At 35.6% G+C, this 16,619-nt stretch overlaps 1 protein-coding gene across 10 annotated transcripts; it reads right to left on the reverse strand.

The window, feature by feature from the left end:
- Nucleotides 1-3,994: 3,994 nt before the first annotated feature.
- On the reverse strand, nt 3,995-14,904 carry LOC140782453 (protein ENHANCED DISEASE RESISTANCE 2-like). Of its 10 annotated transcripts, none has more exons than XM_073129019.1 (24): nt 14,440-14,602; nt 14,061-14,269; nt 12,827-12,901; nt 12,654-12,707; nt 12,484-12,549; nt 12,348-12,409; nt 11,582-11,622; nt 11,235-11,324; nt 11,122-11,168; nt 10,949-11,049; nt 10,356-10,451; nt 10,204-10,268; nt 10,053-10,124; nt 9,804-9,950; nt 9,337-9,653; nt 8,393-8,456; nt 8,133-8,305; nt 7,145-7,246; nt 7,019-7,069; nt 6,776-6,919; nt 6,582-6,677; nt 4,612-4,713; nt 4,318-4,409; nt 3,995-4,202 (listed from the first exon to the last, which is right to left on the reverse strand). In XM_073129019.1, coding segments are annotated over exons 2-24 (2,235 nt in total). In that variant the 5' UTR covers nt 14,238-14,269; nt 14,440-14,602; the 3' UTR covers nt 3,995-4,201. The 10 variants fall into 10 exon arrangements, with proteins under 10 accessions (XP_072985120.1, XP_072985124.1, XP_072985122.1 ...); XM_073129023.1 differs by having other exon boundaries at nt 12,484-12,591; nt 14,061-14,325; nt 14,430-14,579; XM_073129021.1 differs by having other exon boundaries at nt 8,133-8,275; nt 14,061-14,904.
- Nucleotides 14,905-16,619: the final 1,715 nt, after the last annotated feature.

A 16,619-nucleotide genomic window follows, 5' to 3' on the forward strand; every position in this document is an offset into this window, starting at 1 on the left:
TCTCTCTCTCTCTCTGTGTGTATATATATATCTCTATGGCTTGTGGGTGGGAGAAAGCTGTGACAAGAAATCCAGAGGAAAAGAGTACTATGTTAGAGAAGGTAATAAATAATCAATTCATGGGAAGCTTTGCTCGTCGACTGGTGGCAATTGGAACAGAGGGAACGGGATCCGGTACACGGTGCGGAACAGGAAGACAAGGAAGGGAGTTAAAAGGCCACGTGTTCCGATGCTGCACCGAGGAGGACGCCGTTTTGACCGGCGCTTGCGGTTTAAACCACCGATCTTTTGGTCGGGGCCGTCGGTTTTCCCGAGTCGACCATGAACTCGGCGATTGCTCGCCGAGGCGGAGAACTCGGGCACACGGGTTGGGTTGCGACGAGATCTGCGCTTCCTCCAAACTAACTAACCTCCCTTTTCTCTTTATTTGCTCTTCTGCCACTGTGAAGGATAAACCCTTACCAAATCCTACAATCAAATTAAACCCCCCAAAAAAACTTAACCATTTCATCAACAAACCAATAAAATACCGTTAAATATGCATTAATGTATCAATAAAACACTCATTCGCTCAAATATTATCATCTCTAATACGCTGACATCAGTCATAATTAGTCAAGTTATTTAAAACATCACATGGGATATTGCATAATCTTGTAAATTAATTTGACAGAAGAGGTGGCTTGCAAGAAAAAGAAAAGTACAATGATTGACATAAGAAGAAGTGACAACTAGCAAGGAAGACATGACAATAGTTTGTTGATAGAAACATATATTCATAAAAATATAGCTCAAGGACTACTTCCATTCTTTGCTTCACTTCTTTTTCTCTAGACAACATCATATGCTCACTTAAACTCGGCCAAGATGATAATAATTCCTTCTTTTTACTGCAGTTGGTTTCAATCCTGTGAGCTGTAATGACAAGGCTAATGAGTGGATGCCGTGCTAATGAAGACACAATGAGACAGTGAAGCGTGCGGTGGTGAGAAAGAAAGAAAGAAAGAAAAGTCCACTTTTAATCCTAAATATAATATGAACAAGATCTTCCTCGACTTAGTTTATAGTAGCATAGCGACAGAAAAATATTGGAAAGTTTATCAAGTATGAAGCTTGTTTTTATATCGAAGTCAAGACTCCAAGTTACTTGCAATCAGAATCATTATTAATTTTATTTTTTTGATCGTCTGCATGCAGTTGCTGGGTGTCATAGGAAAGAGCACTGTAACCTCACTGTTGTATTGCATGCTTGGTCGTCGCTTAGCTGGCTATTATATATATATATATATATATAATATCTAAGGGTTTAAGAAGGTAGCTAATATATAGTTTATATGACGTCCCAATTTTATTTCATCCTTCTCTTGATCACATATTAGGGATTCATAATAAAACACGAATAAAGTATTTATTAAAATTTTGTAAATTGACCCAACCCCAGTTCTATAATATTTGTTGGTAAATACGACGGATTAATTATCCAGATAGATTAACGTTCGTTAATAATAATAGTATATATAAGGGGGAAACGCTGGCGATTAATTTGCAAAACATCGGCGGTAGGATCGATCCTCGTGGCGGGTCCCACGACGGAGCGGCGGCGTCGGATACGGACAGCGACAACCGAACTCCGAAGCCGCATCCTCTACAATGCGCCGGTCCAACCCATACTCGCTAACGTGCGCAGCACCCCCCCCGGCCCTCCTCCCCGCGTTATGGATGCACCCGCGACTTTGACCCACCGGTTCCGGCGTGACAGCTGGGACGCGGCACGTCACCCACAGTAGTCGGAGTCCAGACGTGGCGGACTCCGGTGGGCCAACAAGCAACGCACGTGGGGGTTGGATTTTTTCTTAATATTTTTTTTTTCCGACGGGGTCTGCAGCGGATCGCGACAAGGGTTAAATTGATCAATGGATTTCGACCTTTCTCCTGTTGACAAATAGTCAAATAAATTATTCCAATAAGATTTAGATTTTTAGATCGACTAATTATCTAATAGCTAAAAATCGAGAGTAAATTTGATTTGATTTGATTTGATTTGACTTGACTTGATTTGATTTGATTGGGCCATGTGAGATGCTTCAATTGCATCGAATGGCCAAGCTGTCCTTCCCTTCCTCTCCAAAATCTGAGTCTCTTTGTCCAAAGACAACAAACAAAGAAGAGAGACATAAGTTAAGTGTAGCTCTACACTTCATCCAATTAAAGTTTTGCATGTGAGATGTGTAACTTCATCTACACTCTTTTACTAAAAGATGTAACCCAAGTTGTTCTAAGTTGTTGGTCTGATACAATTACATATCATTTGATATCTTATCTAAAACCAACCAACCAACCAACCAACCAACCCACCCCTTGTGCCGCAAGCTTGGGGGATGGATCATGGCATTGGGATCAACATAACAATTAGTATGACAGTGTTTTATACAAAGAAAGTTGCAAATGGACATTACTTTCTATGACACTTATTACTATATGGTACACAAGCATAGGAGCATTGACTTGTTAATTATGATATTGGGGAAGTATAGATGGGTTAATTGATCATGTGGAAAGGGAACAAAGATTCAGGAGTCAGAGTAGGAGGTTTTACATTCTGTGTTTGTTTCTGCATAACACTAGTGATTGGCCGCCATTCGATCGTATACCGACGGCTAAAGTATTTAACACGTATGTATTAACTTATGTATGTGTCTATTATACGTAGATAATTAGCCCCGTTACCGTGCTCATGATGTCTATTAAAAATTTAAAAAAAAAATGTAAGATTATCAAGGAGAGTTGAAATTTGTAATCACTCCTTTATTTTGTAATCTCCAAGGAAGTCATTAATGTGACCTACATTTACAGAAAGGAAGTGGCTTATATCTTGGTCCTTACCCTAAGCCCTATGAATGTAGTCATTTGTTGATCTTAGTTAATAGTTAGACTAAATATACTTAATTACCTTTTTTTGGAGGGGGTTCACTTGTGAAGCACAGAGAAAAATAAAATCCCAAATAAGCCTGTTAGCCTATTAATTGTGTTAATCTAAAGATGCCCCACCAAGGAGAGAGGAGAGAATAATTAGGGAAGGCATGGTTCCATTCTTTTGGTATTGGTCTTTGGGTTTGACTAAGATATTCACTGTTCCAAGACAGCCTATTCTTCTATTTTATCAACATGGACTTTTAGTGTTATGTATTAGACTTAAACAGTGATGTTAACATACCCTTACTTGATATGCACAAGCTAATCTGATTGGTATTATTTTAGATGTACTGAAAAGTTTATTCAATACTCTATAACTTTGTCCCTAATAAGGATTTTTAAATTCAACTTCTAGTATGGTCAAATAAGATTAAAAATAAAATAAAGGATACACTTTAGTTAAGACTATATAGGGGTTAAGTACTTAAATTGAAAATGCATAAAAGCTTTTATTTGTCTTACTTAGCTCCCTTACCATTCTAATACATATGTCTAACAGACATATTTTATAATCGTACAATGAATTGAGCTCGAGATTCACAAAATTAATCTTAAGGCACATTCAATAATCTTTAGCTTATTTCCAAGCTCTTTAAAGATGAAGTTCTGATTAAATAATCATATAGACTTACAATGTACCAGCTTTAGAGAACACTACAATGGAAATGCTATGACCCTGGACATTTCTTGGGATCCTCTAGCTCTGTCTCTTGTAACGTTGTACTTTGACTTAGCTGATTGGGATCTGGCCACTCTTTTGACTCTTTATGTTGTTGACCTTCTAATATTGGTCCAAAATCAGTAGATATGACCAACCAACTACCTATAACTTTAATATGGCAATATAGTCTATGATCTATTAGAGCTGGGCATGAGCTGGCCTAGCCTTATGGGAATCTTTGGAGATCCTTGAGAGATTAAAAAAGAGAGAGAGTAATTTCTATAGTAAAAAGGACGCATAAGATCATGAAGTAGCCTATGATTTGTATGATTGAGTCCTTTTTCTCAATGACTAACCATGTTCAACAATAAGATATAAATAATTCCATAAAGGATTCTTAAGATTTATGATGATTAATATACAAACTCAGATAGGAATACTTAGTAACTATGTCAAAGAATGACAGGGGTTGATTGAAGATCTTTACAAATCGTTAAGCATCTGGTGAGGTTAAAAAAAAATGCTTGACCTCGTACTTCTGTCAAATAAAAGAATTACTGGAATAAATCTGCGAAAGAAAAGTTAAAAGAGTAAATGAGTAAATAACTAAATACTATGTTAAAGTGTCTGGCACCCACTGATGGTCGCATTCAAAGTAATTAGTGAGATCCATCCTTTATTACCATGTATTTATTGGAACTGCTCTGGAGGCATCAAGATGATTCAATCGGCAGGTGCCAAGGAGGAACTCTGGAAGCTCTTCTTGCGTATTACCCTGTCAGAAATTCAATTTGAGTTTCTTTTCATGATTAATATGAAATAACAATATGATTATTGTTTTATTGAGATGCCATATGGAAGCAAATAACAATAACAGACTTTGCTTTTATGCATATACTGTGATAAAAGCATGATTTGACATGTTATACACTAAAAAGGAAATTTCCAATGAATATGAGTATGATGATTTATGTTACCTGTATTAAGAATGCCATTTCTATCACCAGATTGTTCAAATACCCAAGAACAAGGCTTACAACACCTCTTGCGACAGTTGACGATCCAACATCAATTCCAAGCTGAAACGGACGTACATATTAAATTTTTGGTTATCGTCAAACTTACAAACTCGAAACAAGCATAAGAATTTGGTAGCTGTACATGATGGCTAACATTTGCAAAGAATTAGTTATGAAAGACGAATACGCAAGCATCTGTTTCATGCTTGTTTAAGTAACAGGAATGAGATTCCTCAATATCATGCCAAGAATATCTAGGATTTACACAAGAATATGCCATTTGTTGGATGAGAAATAAAAAGAAATATCGAAAATTTGTGTGGCTGAAAACAATCTGTGAACCACAGATTAGCAATCTGCAAGACTGGGGGAAAGAAGATCATCCAAAGCACCTTCCAATCCCATCATTTTCTAAATAACATATTATCCAGGTGCAACTCAGAAGAGCTGCTCAATCTTGCTCTATGCTCTATGCTCTATGGTCCACAAGTGTGCCCTACTGCATGTTTTGCTCATAGCTTGTATGCCCGCTGGCAAGTGACTTAGCAGTAAGCAACTAAGAACAGTGGATTTAGTGGGGCAGGCTGTAGTGTATAAATTGGTGGTCTCAAAAGTAGGGGTGAAGACCGGTATGAATCAGATAGGGGTAAAATCATATCTAGATCCACATTTTTTTAGATATGGATAGATATTCAGATAGTAAATGGATAGTGAACTCAATTACTTATCCGCTTTGTGTAGACACAAATACAGATTGGATATACCCAAATTGTATTTTAATCTATAAGAACTTATGATATTACTAGAATCTATAACATAATTAGTAAACATATAGGACAAGTAGATTAGAGATTCACGTAAAAGTATAAATATAGCCTTTTATACTGCTATCTTTATAATATTTCAAACTATATAGATATATGGATATTGATTCAGATACTATTGTTCAACCCATATCTGTATTCAAATAAACTATCTGAATATGGGTATAAATTTGGGATGGACAAGAAAATCTCAATCCATATCCGGCAATACTCGGATATGGAACCGAATCGGGTCAGATAAAATCCGACCAGTTTTCACCGCTACTCAGAAATATTAATTTGCATAGAACGTACAAACCAGTTAAGTAATAAGACATTTTTTTAATAAACTGGCTGTTTAGATTCTAAACATTAGCCGCCTCTCAAAAAGCAGCTTACAAATACAAACCAGAGGTTGGTCAATTTCAAAGTTGAGACCAAAATGTTTTTAGTGGATTTGAAGGATAACTATCCTTGGATTTCGTGCCAGTGATTAGATCAACCTTTTTATATTTCTGGATGCTTTTCATCTAGACAATGTTCTGCTGTGAGTGATAAATTATTTTGATGAACAAGTTAGGTTGCTTTCATGATTATTATCATAAAAAAATATGCTACTAAAAAAGGTACTATCTATAAGTGCTTTTACCATAATGTTAATACCTACATCCCTACATGCATGTGATTGTATAGCAATATCTTTTGCCATGATATATCCTACTTTGCCATATTTGAAGTACCAAAAATTATATATTAGATAGTATGTGTATCTACCATCTATTTCCATTCTTCACTGGTGCTTGTTATCTTCACCTCATACTTCATTTTGTCTATAAAAGTTCAAATTGACCACGTTTTATTTTCAGAAGCATGGCCATAAATGTCTTATACAAGAAAATTGATCTTATATGCTGAACACTATGAAACATCATCTGGTCCAGCCTATTACTCTCCATTAAAATGTATCATATCTAGGTAAACTACAGATTGCTGACCTTATTGTGCATTATATGACTCAAACAACCCTACTTATACTTTCTTCATACCAGAATGATTTAGTGCAGACTTTCAGACAATCTTAACCAGTTTCTGAAATTTTGTGCTACTTAAACATTCGTGCCTTACCTCCAAGTAGTTGCTCCCGCGGAAATAATGGATTTCCAATGCTTGACCAACTAGACATGCTTTCTTACCCACACTTTGCTTCACTATCCAAGAGCCCTATCCACATCAGATAAAAAACCAAACTCATGAGTGACATTTTGCAAGTAATAGCAAGACTAAACAAAGTTTTGGAGTGTTATCAAATGTAGATAAACCTTGGAAATATATGGGATGAGTTTAAATCTCGAGTTTCTAAATGAATCATCTCCTTTGACAAATCTCTCTAATAGCGGAACCTTTTCCAATGGGGCATTCATCATATAGTAAAATGCGAGACTGTATGTGGTTGAACCAGGGACCTGTTTTTGGAATTATGACAAGATTTCAGGAGGTCGAGTCAGAAATCCTTTTTCTCATAAAGAAGTCTTTCCTGTGCAGATGAGAAAATACTAGCTCACCTGTATATTTATAATAAAGAAAAATTCGCTCCCACCTTGCACTCCATATTTCTGGAAACGAAATTTGGTGAACCAGCAGTTGTAAAAGGAAACAAACAGTAGAGAGTAGGCACTTGATCAAGATACCTGAACAATGCCCCCAGGCCGACTACCAAGATCATCTTCCCGCTTATCAGATTTCAGCCAGTCAGCAGCAACCAATTGCATCAAGGTAGAATTAGCCTTAATCTGTTGGGCAGAAGAGTGATTATTATATATATCAATTACTTATACATTTAATACAAGGAAAAAACAGAAAAACAAAACCTATAGTAGATCATAGAGATTTAGCTTGATGTTTAATAGGTTCAATATTTTATTTTAAGCAGTCTATACTCTGAGGGTTTGGAAAAATCAGTAAGCAACTTGTGATATTGAAATATGCAGACGAAGAAGTGCTCCATAGAACTGTACTCATGCAGTAAAGGTTTTTTTACTAATCTCATTTTGCTAGTAGATAAAGTGATTGATAACTCAATCTGAGCACAAGTAAAGAAACAATTAGTACACAAGTAACTGCAAATCCACCATAGGATGAAACAAAATCAGAACATATTCTATAATTTTACATAGCATCTTTTGGACAGATTTGCAGTGACATCACTATAACATGACGTGACTCATTGCACAAGTCTAGGTTATAGTGACGTGGAAAAAGATACTCGTGATGTAAATCCATATAATACATTTCACTTTTTTAAACATATAAATTTAGATTCATCTAACAACCTCCAAAGTTTACTTAATTTCAAGTGTTAAGTATCATGCAAGCAAAATAATCAAATCCAGTAATCTGTTATAGTGTTATGAAGTAATGACAATATGCATTAAAAGGCATTCCCGTGGATGACTCTCCTGTCAGTGCAGGGTCTAGGGAGAAAAGATATAGGCAGCCTTACAACTTAGCCTCATTTCTGAAAAGGTTGTTTCCCCATGACCTTTTAGATGAAAAGGTAAGCTTTACCATCACAATGCAGTTTATTACAGGACAAACTAAAATAATAATGGAATAGTTATTTTATAATGATGCTATGCTAGTATTTTTACATCCTAAGGCAGCAAGAAGTAGGAATACCTTTTGATGGTCTTGCAAGTAAGATTCACCACGAATTAAAAATGTTGAAGGATCTGCCATTGCCCAACTACAGGCCATGCTACAACTTGGATCTTTTGGAAGGGTTGCACCATAACATGGTACAGTTTCTCCCATTGCAGCATCTTGTAAATCAATATAACCTCTCTTTTGAACTATGAAGAACAAAGAAAAATGTAGTACAGAAATAACCAGCATTCAGGAGACCTAACCTCAGTAATAAGACAAGATTTTAGACACACCTGCAAGGTCATGCAACCTTTTCACAATAACTGCAGCAGTTGATAACTTGGCGTGGCGTTGATCCTGTCCAATGAAGTGTCAGAAATTAAAGTTACTACTAATTGGCTTGTCAGTTGTCACCAAACAATGGATAGATGAAAGTTTGGACTGCTTCTTCAAACTACTGATACACTAGATGGAAATGAAAAACAATGTCATCATGATGCATACTTGATGAAAGACATAGATTAACATCCTAGATGCTTATATGCAATGATAACACTAACAATGGATAAACAACCACCAACTTGGTGCATTCTATAATAGTGACAAAACAAAACCCATGCTATTTCAGTGTAATATTCCCCTTAACACTATATATGGAATCTACTTTATAAGAAGGTTCTTCATTAGCCATCAAAATAGTGTTATACGAGAAACCAACTTAGTGACCCAATCTTTTCAATAAATTAAGTATATGACTGCAAGCTTAATTATAAGAATTTGCATTTAACAGTTGTGGCGGCAGTAAATGACATATGGGTATTCACAATATCAACACCTCATGCATTGGGCTGATGAAAGGTATGTACAGTAAAAGGCCCTTATTTTTTTCATCATCACTACTGCTTTCATTGCTATCATCGATAGAGTCATCATCTTTGTCATTCTCATTAACGTAATTGTTGCTGTCTCGCAGAAAATGATTGTTGCAGCATCATCATTATTTCATGCTTGACAGTTCTTGCTTATAAGGAAGTGATCTTCTGTTATTTTGTGTAGGAGGGATTTTTTAGGAGATCTCATGGAAGGGATAGAATCAAAGACTATCTTAATATCAATAAAGAGAAAGCATCTAATGGTTGACCTCTCCAGCTAGTAGAATAATAAAAGATTACTCATACTTTCTCTTATATCGAGGAAAAATATCTCCAAGATACATAGATTCACGATAAGCTCTCACCTGAGAGTGCAAGCTTTCATCAGAAGGCCACAAAACCTCCCTTTGGTCATACTCTGACTCTTCCGGAAAATCAAAGAACTCATCTGCCGCATCGTTCAGTTGAAGGAATGATCCAGTAATACTTGCATGTCTGATAGGAGGGTTTTCTGACTCTTCTCCAGGATCCTTGCACCTAGTATTCTCTATAGTTGACTCCAACTCTATCTTAATGTCTTCTTTTTCACTCTGCAGCAATCTTCTCTCCCTTCTCAGTTCACCCGATGAAAAATCAGAACATGCACAGTTACCAAGTTTTGCTCTGAAAAGTTCTCGCAGAGCTGCAGTGATATTAGAATGCGTTTGTCGGGAAAAGTTTTGAATAAATATCAATGTGATTATCTTCAGCTAAAGCAACCTAGATTTTTATGACAATTGTAAGGACATATAATGGTTAAGAACATCTAGGGTTATCATGTCACAAACCATACCAGCAACGCGTCCTAGCATCCGTATAGTGATATACTTTGCAGATGAAGTAAGCAAATAAGACTTCCAAAACTTCCAATCAATTGCTAGCATGTGCTTTACAACTGATTGTTTTCCTTGATTTAAGGGAGATATTACATATCCTCCACCTGCAAAAAAGTTTCACTTACATGGTAAGTACAGAACAAACATCAATTTCTAAATTTAAGTGAGTATACGATAGAAGCTGCCAAAATTTTAGCATACATTACTTTTAAGACATGCACGAACATAGCCTCTCTCAGGTCGACACTTTTGGTGGAAAACTGAATGGAATAAAATTACTGTGACATAAAAAAAATATAGTCAGCTTATGGTAAATTCAATAAAATGACATTTCCCAGGTCTTACTGATGGCATTACCATATGTTCCATCGTCTTCCCTCCTCCAATAGCGTCTTAATAATAAATCTCTCCTTTTCATTCCCCTGAAAATAAAACATATCACTATCAGGAAGTCCTTATTGCAAACAAGCATCATACTTTTAATGAATTTCAAATGTTCGACGTCTGACCATGGTAACCAATCACTTTGTAATTTCTTGTGGATAATATCAGTATGACCATCTAGGTGTTCAACAACGCTGCCTTCTAATAATGTGAAGTCCCATCTGCAAGAAATCTTAATGCTTCAAGTATGGAAAATGGACATTCATATATGGTCTACAATAATAGAGAACCAGATAATTTAATATTGGTGAAATTTGATATGGAGTTCCAAAATCAATGTCCAACAGAAAATAGAAAATTTACTCTACTGATAATGAGTACATCAGTAGAAGTATCTAGAGATTAAAAGATATACAGCCAAGAGCTCTTCCATCCATGGATCATATTAACACCAAAATAAAAAGACATAAGGTTGGACATCTTTTCTGGAAATTCACATGGATCACTACAATCAAATCAATGATAGGCCTTCCATTAGGGTATTCTGGTGGACATATTTTGATAAATAAGGGAGAAAAGTTCACAATAGGGAAGAAGAGAGTATGTACATATTTGTCTGTGTATGATATATTTAAATTCCCAATGCACAGATGATATTTGAGAAGCTGAAGGAGAGCCAAATAAATATTGCTAAATATGGAATAATGTGGCATCTTACTCAGATCTTGATCGACCAAGAGACATAACAGTTCTGAAAATAGCCTCTGAAGTTGCATCAACTACCCCAACTGCCATTATAGCTGGATGATCATCCCAGTGCTGAGGAAAAAAGCAATCTTAGTATTGCACTAACTAAATAAACTGGACATCTGTTAAAAGGCTATTGAGTACCTTCTGACGAAAATCACCATCCTTTGCTTCTTTGAACAGTCGCAAGCCTACAATGAAATTCCCACAGGTTGGAGTTGAAATTTATCAAATGAGATAAGAAACACCAATATTACCATTTTTACAGCCAAATATTGTCCACGGGGAAGGTGCAATAACATCAGATGCCATTGGATCAGTGTGAACAGAAGAAAATACAGTCCAATCTGGCAACATTTTTATGTAAAGAAGCATTAAAATGAGGAAACAGAAATAATGACATTTAAAGTACAGAAAATCCTATAAGAATCAGAATCTTTGTTACAAAAGATATTTTGGCAGATCTTTGTACCAGATATGTTTTGGCGAGAGCTGAGGTATACTTGGATTTGTCTAGGGATATGGAGAAGATACTATAGCCTTTGCCAGGAAAAATAACTACTCACTAATGACATGAAATAGGAACCAACAGTAATAAGATTACCAATAGAGTGTGTACGACTACTCCTCTTGGTGCAGCTCAATCTGTTATATCAATATACAAATCAATAAGGCCATTTAAAAGAACCAGCATTCTAAAAAAAAACCTCTGAGAATCATTGTACTACAATAAGGAAAGCAAATTACATAGTTTGACAATGTGCCTGTCAATTGCAGCAGCAAATCACAAAACACATGGGCACCAGGCATGCATTCATAATGAGACCACAGACTTTTCTAGATCAAGCAGTTAAAATAAGGGTCATGATGTTGCCTGAATCTTGTCGGCTACCAATGTAGACCATCACATTTTACATGAACCCACATACCCAAACAATGAAACAGAAGTCCAGAAAAAAAATTGCAACCACAACAACTGAGTTTTGCTAGAATTAATTAGATTTGCCACATGAATCCTTTTTCCACCATCCAGCTCATCTAAGGACAAAGACCTCAGCTGATGTCCAACAATGCTTCTATCTAGATCTTGTTTAATAGCACATAGCAACATCAAAATGCAGTTACAAAATTTTCTCTTTCCTATAAACTCAGAACAATAAGACATTGGAAAGATATTTGTCAAGATTCAAGAATGTTGCGGTGATTAACAAGTAAACAGGGGGAATAACTCTTTTTGTTAGAATCATAGATAACAATAAATACACTTATAATTATACTGAATTGACAAGCTCAAACAAAAAAAAATATCAAGAGATAACAGCATGTAAAACTAGATTGTAATGTACTCCATCAAAAAGTTGATTTCCAACCTAAGAGATCTCCATCTTCTTTTGGAAGAATCCATAACATTCTCTTCTTTGTTTGGGCACTCCTGCAAATAGCAGAACATTATTGAAGTGCTTTCACGAGTATAACAAACCTAAAGATAAAAGAAAGGTTTCAAACCTTCATTGCTGCTTCCATCAAGGATCTGATCCACCTAGCTGCTTCTTCTGAACTTCTAGCGCCCAACTGGAAAGTCAAACATCCTTAAAACTCTCCAAGATGGAGGAGCTATATGGAAAACAACCAGTATTAGAAGAACTCTGTGAAGGTAAGCGAACACTCATCCGTACCTTAAGTTGATCGTTGTGGTAAGAAATATTATAAAGCGTAAATATATAAAAGACCTGTGAATTGCCACCAAAAAAGACGGTTAATAACATTTAAATGAAAAGTGTATGCAATAAAACATGAAGTTTTGAACAGTGAGTATTATTAATTAAAAACAAAGGTAGGGGTTTCTTACACTTCTATGTATGCTCTCTCTCCCATTGTCCGTGACACGTATACAAGAATCAACAAGTGCACTTCTCACAGGATCCTGGCAAAAAGCAAAAAGAGTCTAAAGGTTGATATATAAGGCAAAGCATTGAGACTTATATGGCAACTTGGCAAGACACAAGGATAAAGGCCATTAGTCATGTTAGATTTTGTTAGAGACAAATCTCAGAAGAGATCGTGTAAGATGAGAGTGCATATATCGAGCTAGATTTGGTTATGAACTTGGTTGAACAGCTTCTAGACTAACAAAGTGGTTAATGCAACGAACCATAACACCTTATGACACATTGGAAATTTGTTTCCTTGCTGTCAAACTGAAAAAACCCAGCCCTTCCTTTTCAAGTGAGAATATCTGTGTATATCTCCAAGCTGTGAACTGTGTGTTATGACCACAAAGGTGTCCTTCTGCCTACTCGGATTAAATAGTATGCTTCCAGGGCATCTACCTTACATGCATGGCAGTAGATAGCAGCTCTCATAAGGAATAAAAAATTAGTAGCAAGATGTAAATTGCACATCAGATATTGTGTGTAAACTAAACACATAACCTTGTATTTGCTTATTCTATAAAACTCGCCCCTCAAGAAATGAGGTGAAACAAGAAATTTTCATCAAATTTGCAGATCATTTATTCAAAATAACATAAACAAAATGCTAAGACGTGGAATAGAACAGTTTCTATATTATCTAAGCATTATATTATAGCTATTCAATATATGTAATTTAGATTATATCAAAACCACGAGTTATCTTTAGCACCTATCAGATAACTGGGTTGTCTCAGGGCAAATTGAAAAAGAAATATATAAAATTACTACAACTAAGAGAATCCTGCACCTAATATAATGTAAACATAAGGTGTCAAACATCAAAAGTTTGAATTTTTTTTCCCATTATCATCTGATTCGTCGAAAATATGGAGATAAATAGAGCACAAAACGAATTTGACAAGGTTCTTGAAAGAATGAATGCCTCTCGGATTGCATGGAATCCAAATCCAAATACAAGGAATTACGACCCAGTTATAGAATCAAAATATATATTGTTCAAAAAATGAAAAGAAAACCCATCTCTCAATTCCCTTCATCTTTTAACCAATTAAAGGGGGGAAAAAAGAATTAAAGAAACGAAAAACCCAATAGCAAGACAACCCAAGAAACCAAGAAAATAATTTGAAACGACCAAGACGAACTTTTTACCTCTTTCTTGGAAGCGGGCACGGCCTTGTAGCAATTTAGGGCGTTGCCCTCGAGGACGAAGTATCTTTTCCTGGAATACTGCAAGCCGAGGCGATTGGATCGGATTATGTAGAGCCACCCTTCCATCCTCCTCTCCTCCTCCTCCTCCTCTTCCTCCTCGGTGATTCCGCCAGCCATAGAAGGAGTAAATCCCAATCCTTTCTCTCACCCTTCAGGTATCGGAACTCATCAGATAAATAAAATTGGAATTTTTCGAGGTGTTCTGCTGCTGATGCCGAGGGCGATTTGGCCAACAACAGAAGAAGAATAAGAACTTTTTTTTTTTTTTTTTGACAAAAAACACAATCAAGAATTAAGTTTGATAAGTACGAGCATTAACTAGTGAGAGAATTTAGAGAAAGAGATGTGATTGAAACAATTCTCTCTGACCCCAATGAGAGGGGACTGGGGAGTCAGAGGAATCTCGGCAATGGCCAAAATTCCCACCCACTTCCCCCCCACCGCACCTCCCTCGCGTATGTTGGAAATTTTTAGCTCTCGGCAAAAAAATAGGTAAACAACTCAAACAATAATAAGAAGAAAAAAAAAGTTAATTACATTTTTGACCCGCTCAACTATTACTATATATATATATATATATATATATATATATATATTGGAAATTATCAAATGGTATCTAGACTCCTTCCTTAGAAATAAATTTTATTAAAAATATAATTTAAAATTAATTAACTAATTAGATAGATAAAACTGTCTTTACTTTTCCTTTTTTTTCTTTTTTTAAGCAATGGTTCGTAGGCGAGAGATATCATTCACTTTGATTACAAGCTTGATACATAAAAGAAAAAAATAAGATAGTTTAGATACCCTCGACCGATTAATTGGTACAGTACATAAGAAAATATTATATCAAACCTAAACGCCACACAAAAATCAAACAATATATTTGCCCAAACCGCCACCACAACACAAAAGATTCAACTTAGCTTTGAGTGATTTTGTCGTGACCTCATCGGATTCAAACTAAGGAGCAACCTAGACCCAAAAAAAAAGGTGTTATATTAAATTTGGCAAGATTAGATCACTAATGATCAAGTGATGCACCTAAGGCTTAGCAACGATAAGAACGGAGGTGACACTGTTGAGAAAGCGTAGGAAGCGACAGGCCTCGACAATAGGGAAGCAACGACAACCTCGGTATTAACTGAGGGAGCAACACCGACATAAAATAAGGAGAGAGAGAGAGAGAGAGAGAGAAAGAGAGAGAACAAGGAGGAGGAGAGAGGGAGTAAAACACAAAATAAACTTTTAAGAAATTAGTTAAATGATTGCATACCTTAAAATTAGTAAGCTGAATACAATTTATACAGATTTACAAGAAAAATAGGAAATAAGTAAAATGACATATCTCTGAAGTTAGAAAATAACAGCAGTGAAAATGTGTCCAATAATCAAGGGTAGAATCATGTGTTGTCATTTGATTGTCCTCTGATTATGAAAGATTTTGCTGGAACATATTCTTTCCTATTACTATTAGTAAGGAAGGAAGAAAAAAAATAAGGAGGGGGAAATGCCTCCATTCTTCCTCTAGCCTATGAACAGAATCTTAGTTGTTTCACAGTAGGGCCAACCAAGGGGTTCTTCCCCTGGCATGTTAGAAATGAATTTTGAAAGAAGTGAAAAGAAGATAAATGTATGGTGAAAAGTATTACTAAGGAAATAGTTGAGGAAGTAAAATGTAGTGGAATAAAAAATACACCCAAATTTAGGATTCCCCTTTTTATGAGGAACAAGAAGAGCAACCAAGTCCTTTTACCTACAAGATTTTGAATCCTACTTATTGTTTTCTCCATTAAAATATGCAATTTGAACCTTCAGTTGCAATTTACAATTATGCCCTCCAACAACAAAGGTGTGAAATTTCTCACTAACAGCTGTTTGATGATTGGTGATATTAATATAGCAATTAACCTTCTTGTATGCTTAGATTAATGTTATTTTCATATATTTTTTTTAAAAAAAACCCAGCCAATGTGTATCTGAGATGGTTACTTAAAACTTAAATTCATGCAAATTAATTAATTATCTAATCCAACTTAAGAGTGCCCTTTGCTTATAAAGCACAGCCATCACATGTGACACATTACTGGAGGACTATATATTTAATTTCTCACACTAGATATGCCTGACAAACTTTAATAAAACAATATAAATATTTGCAGGCTTACTTAGGTTTGGCAGACTCATTTGTTTAATGTTGAAGCCACGTCTTTGATGTACAATCATTGGAGGCCAACATATCATTGTATAATCATCAATGTTGACATTAATGTTGTCAAAACAAACACTAGTAGTAATAAATACTTGACTATGTTTGCTCATCTGGTCCAAATCATGCTAGAATATGTGTGCAAGTTTTGAACTCTCAAGCATCTAGTAGACCAAGTAGGTCAAACAATGTAATGCCAACCCTCTCTAGTTACTTAGAAGACAAAAGTAGACTTCATGGTGCATTATTTATATAGATTATTGTTGTAGTTCAGTGGTCGAGTTTTATCG

The sequence above is a fragment of the Typha latifolia genome, chromosome 2 (assembly GCF_019914945.1).
Source record: "Typha latifolia isolate L0001 chromosome 2, TyphaL0001v2, whole genome shotgun sequence".
In the NCBI taxonomy this organism is placed as follows: domain Eukaryota; kingdom Viridiplantae; phylum Streptophyta; class Magnoliopsida; order Poales; family Typhaceae; genus Typha; species Typha latifolia.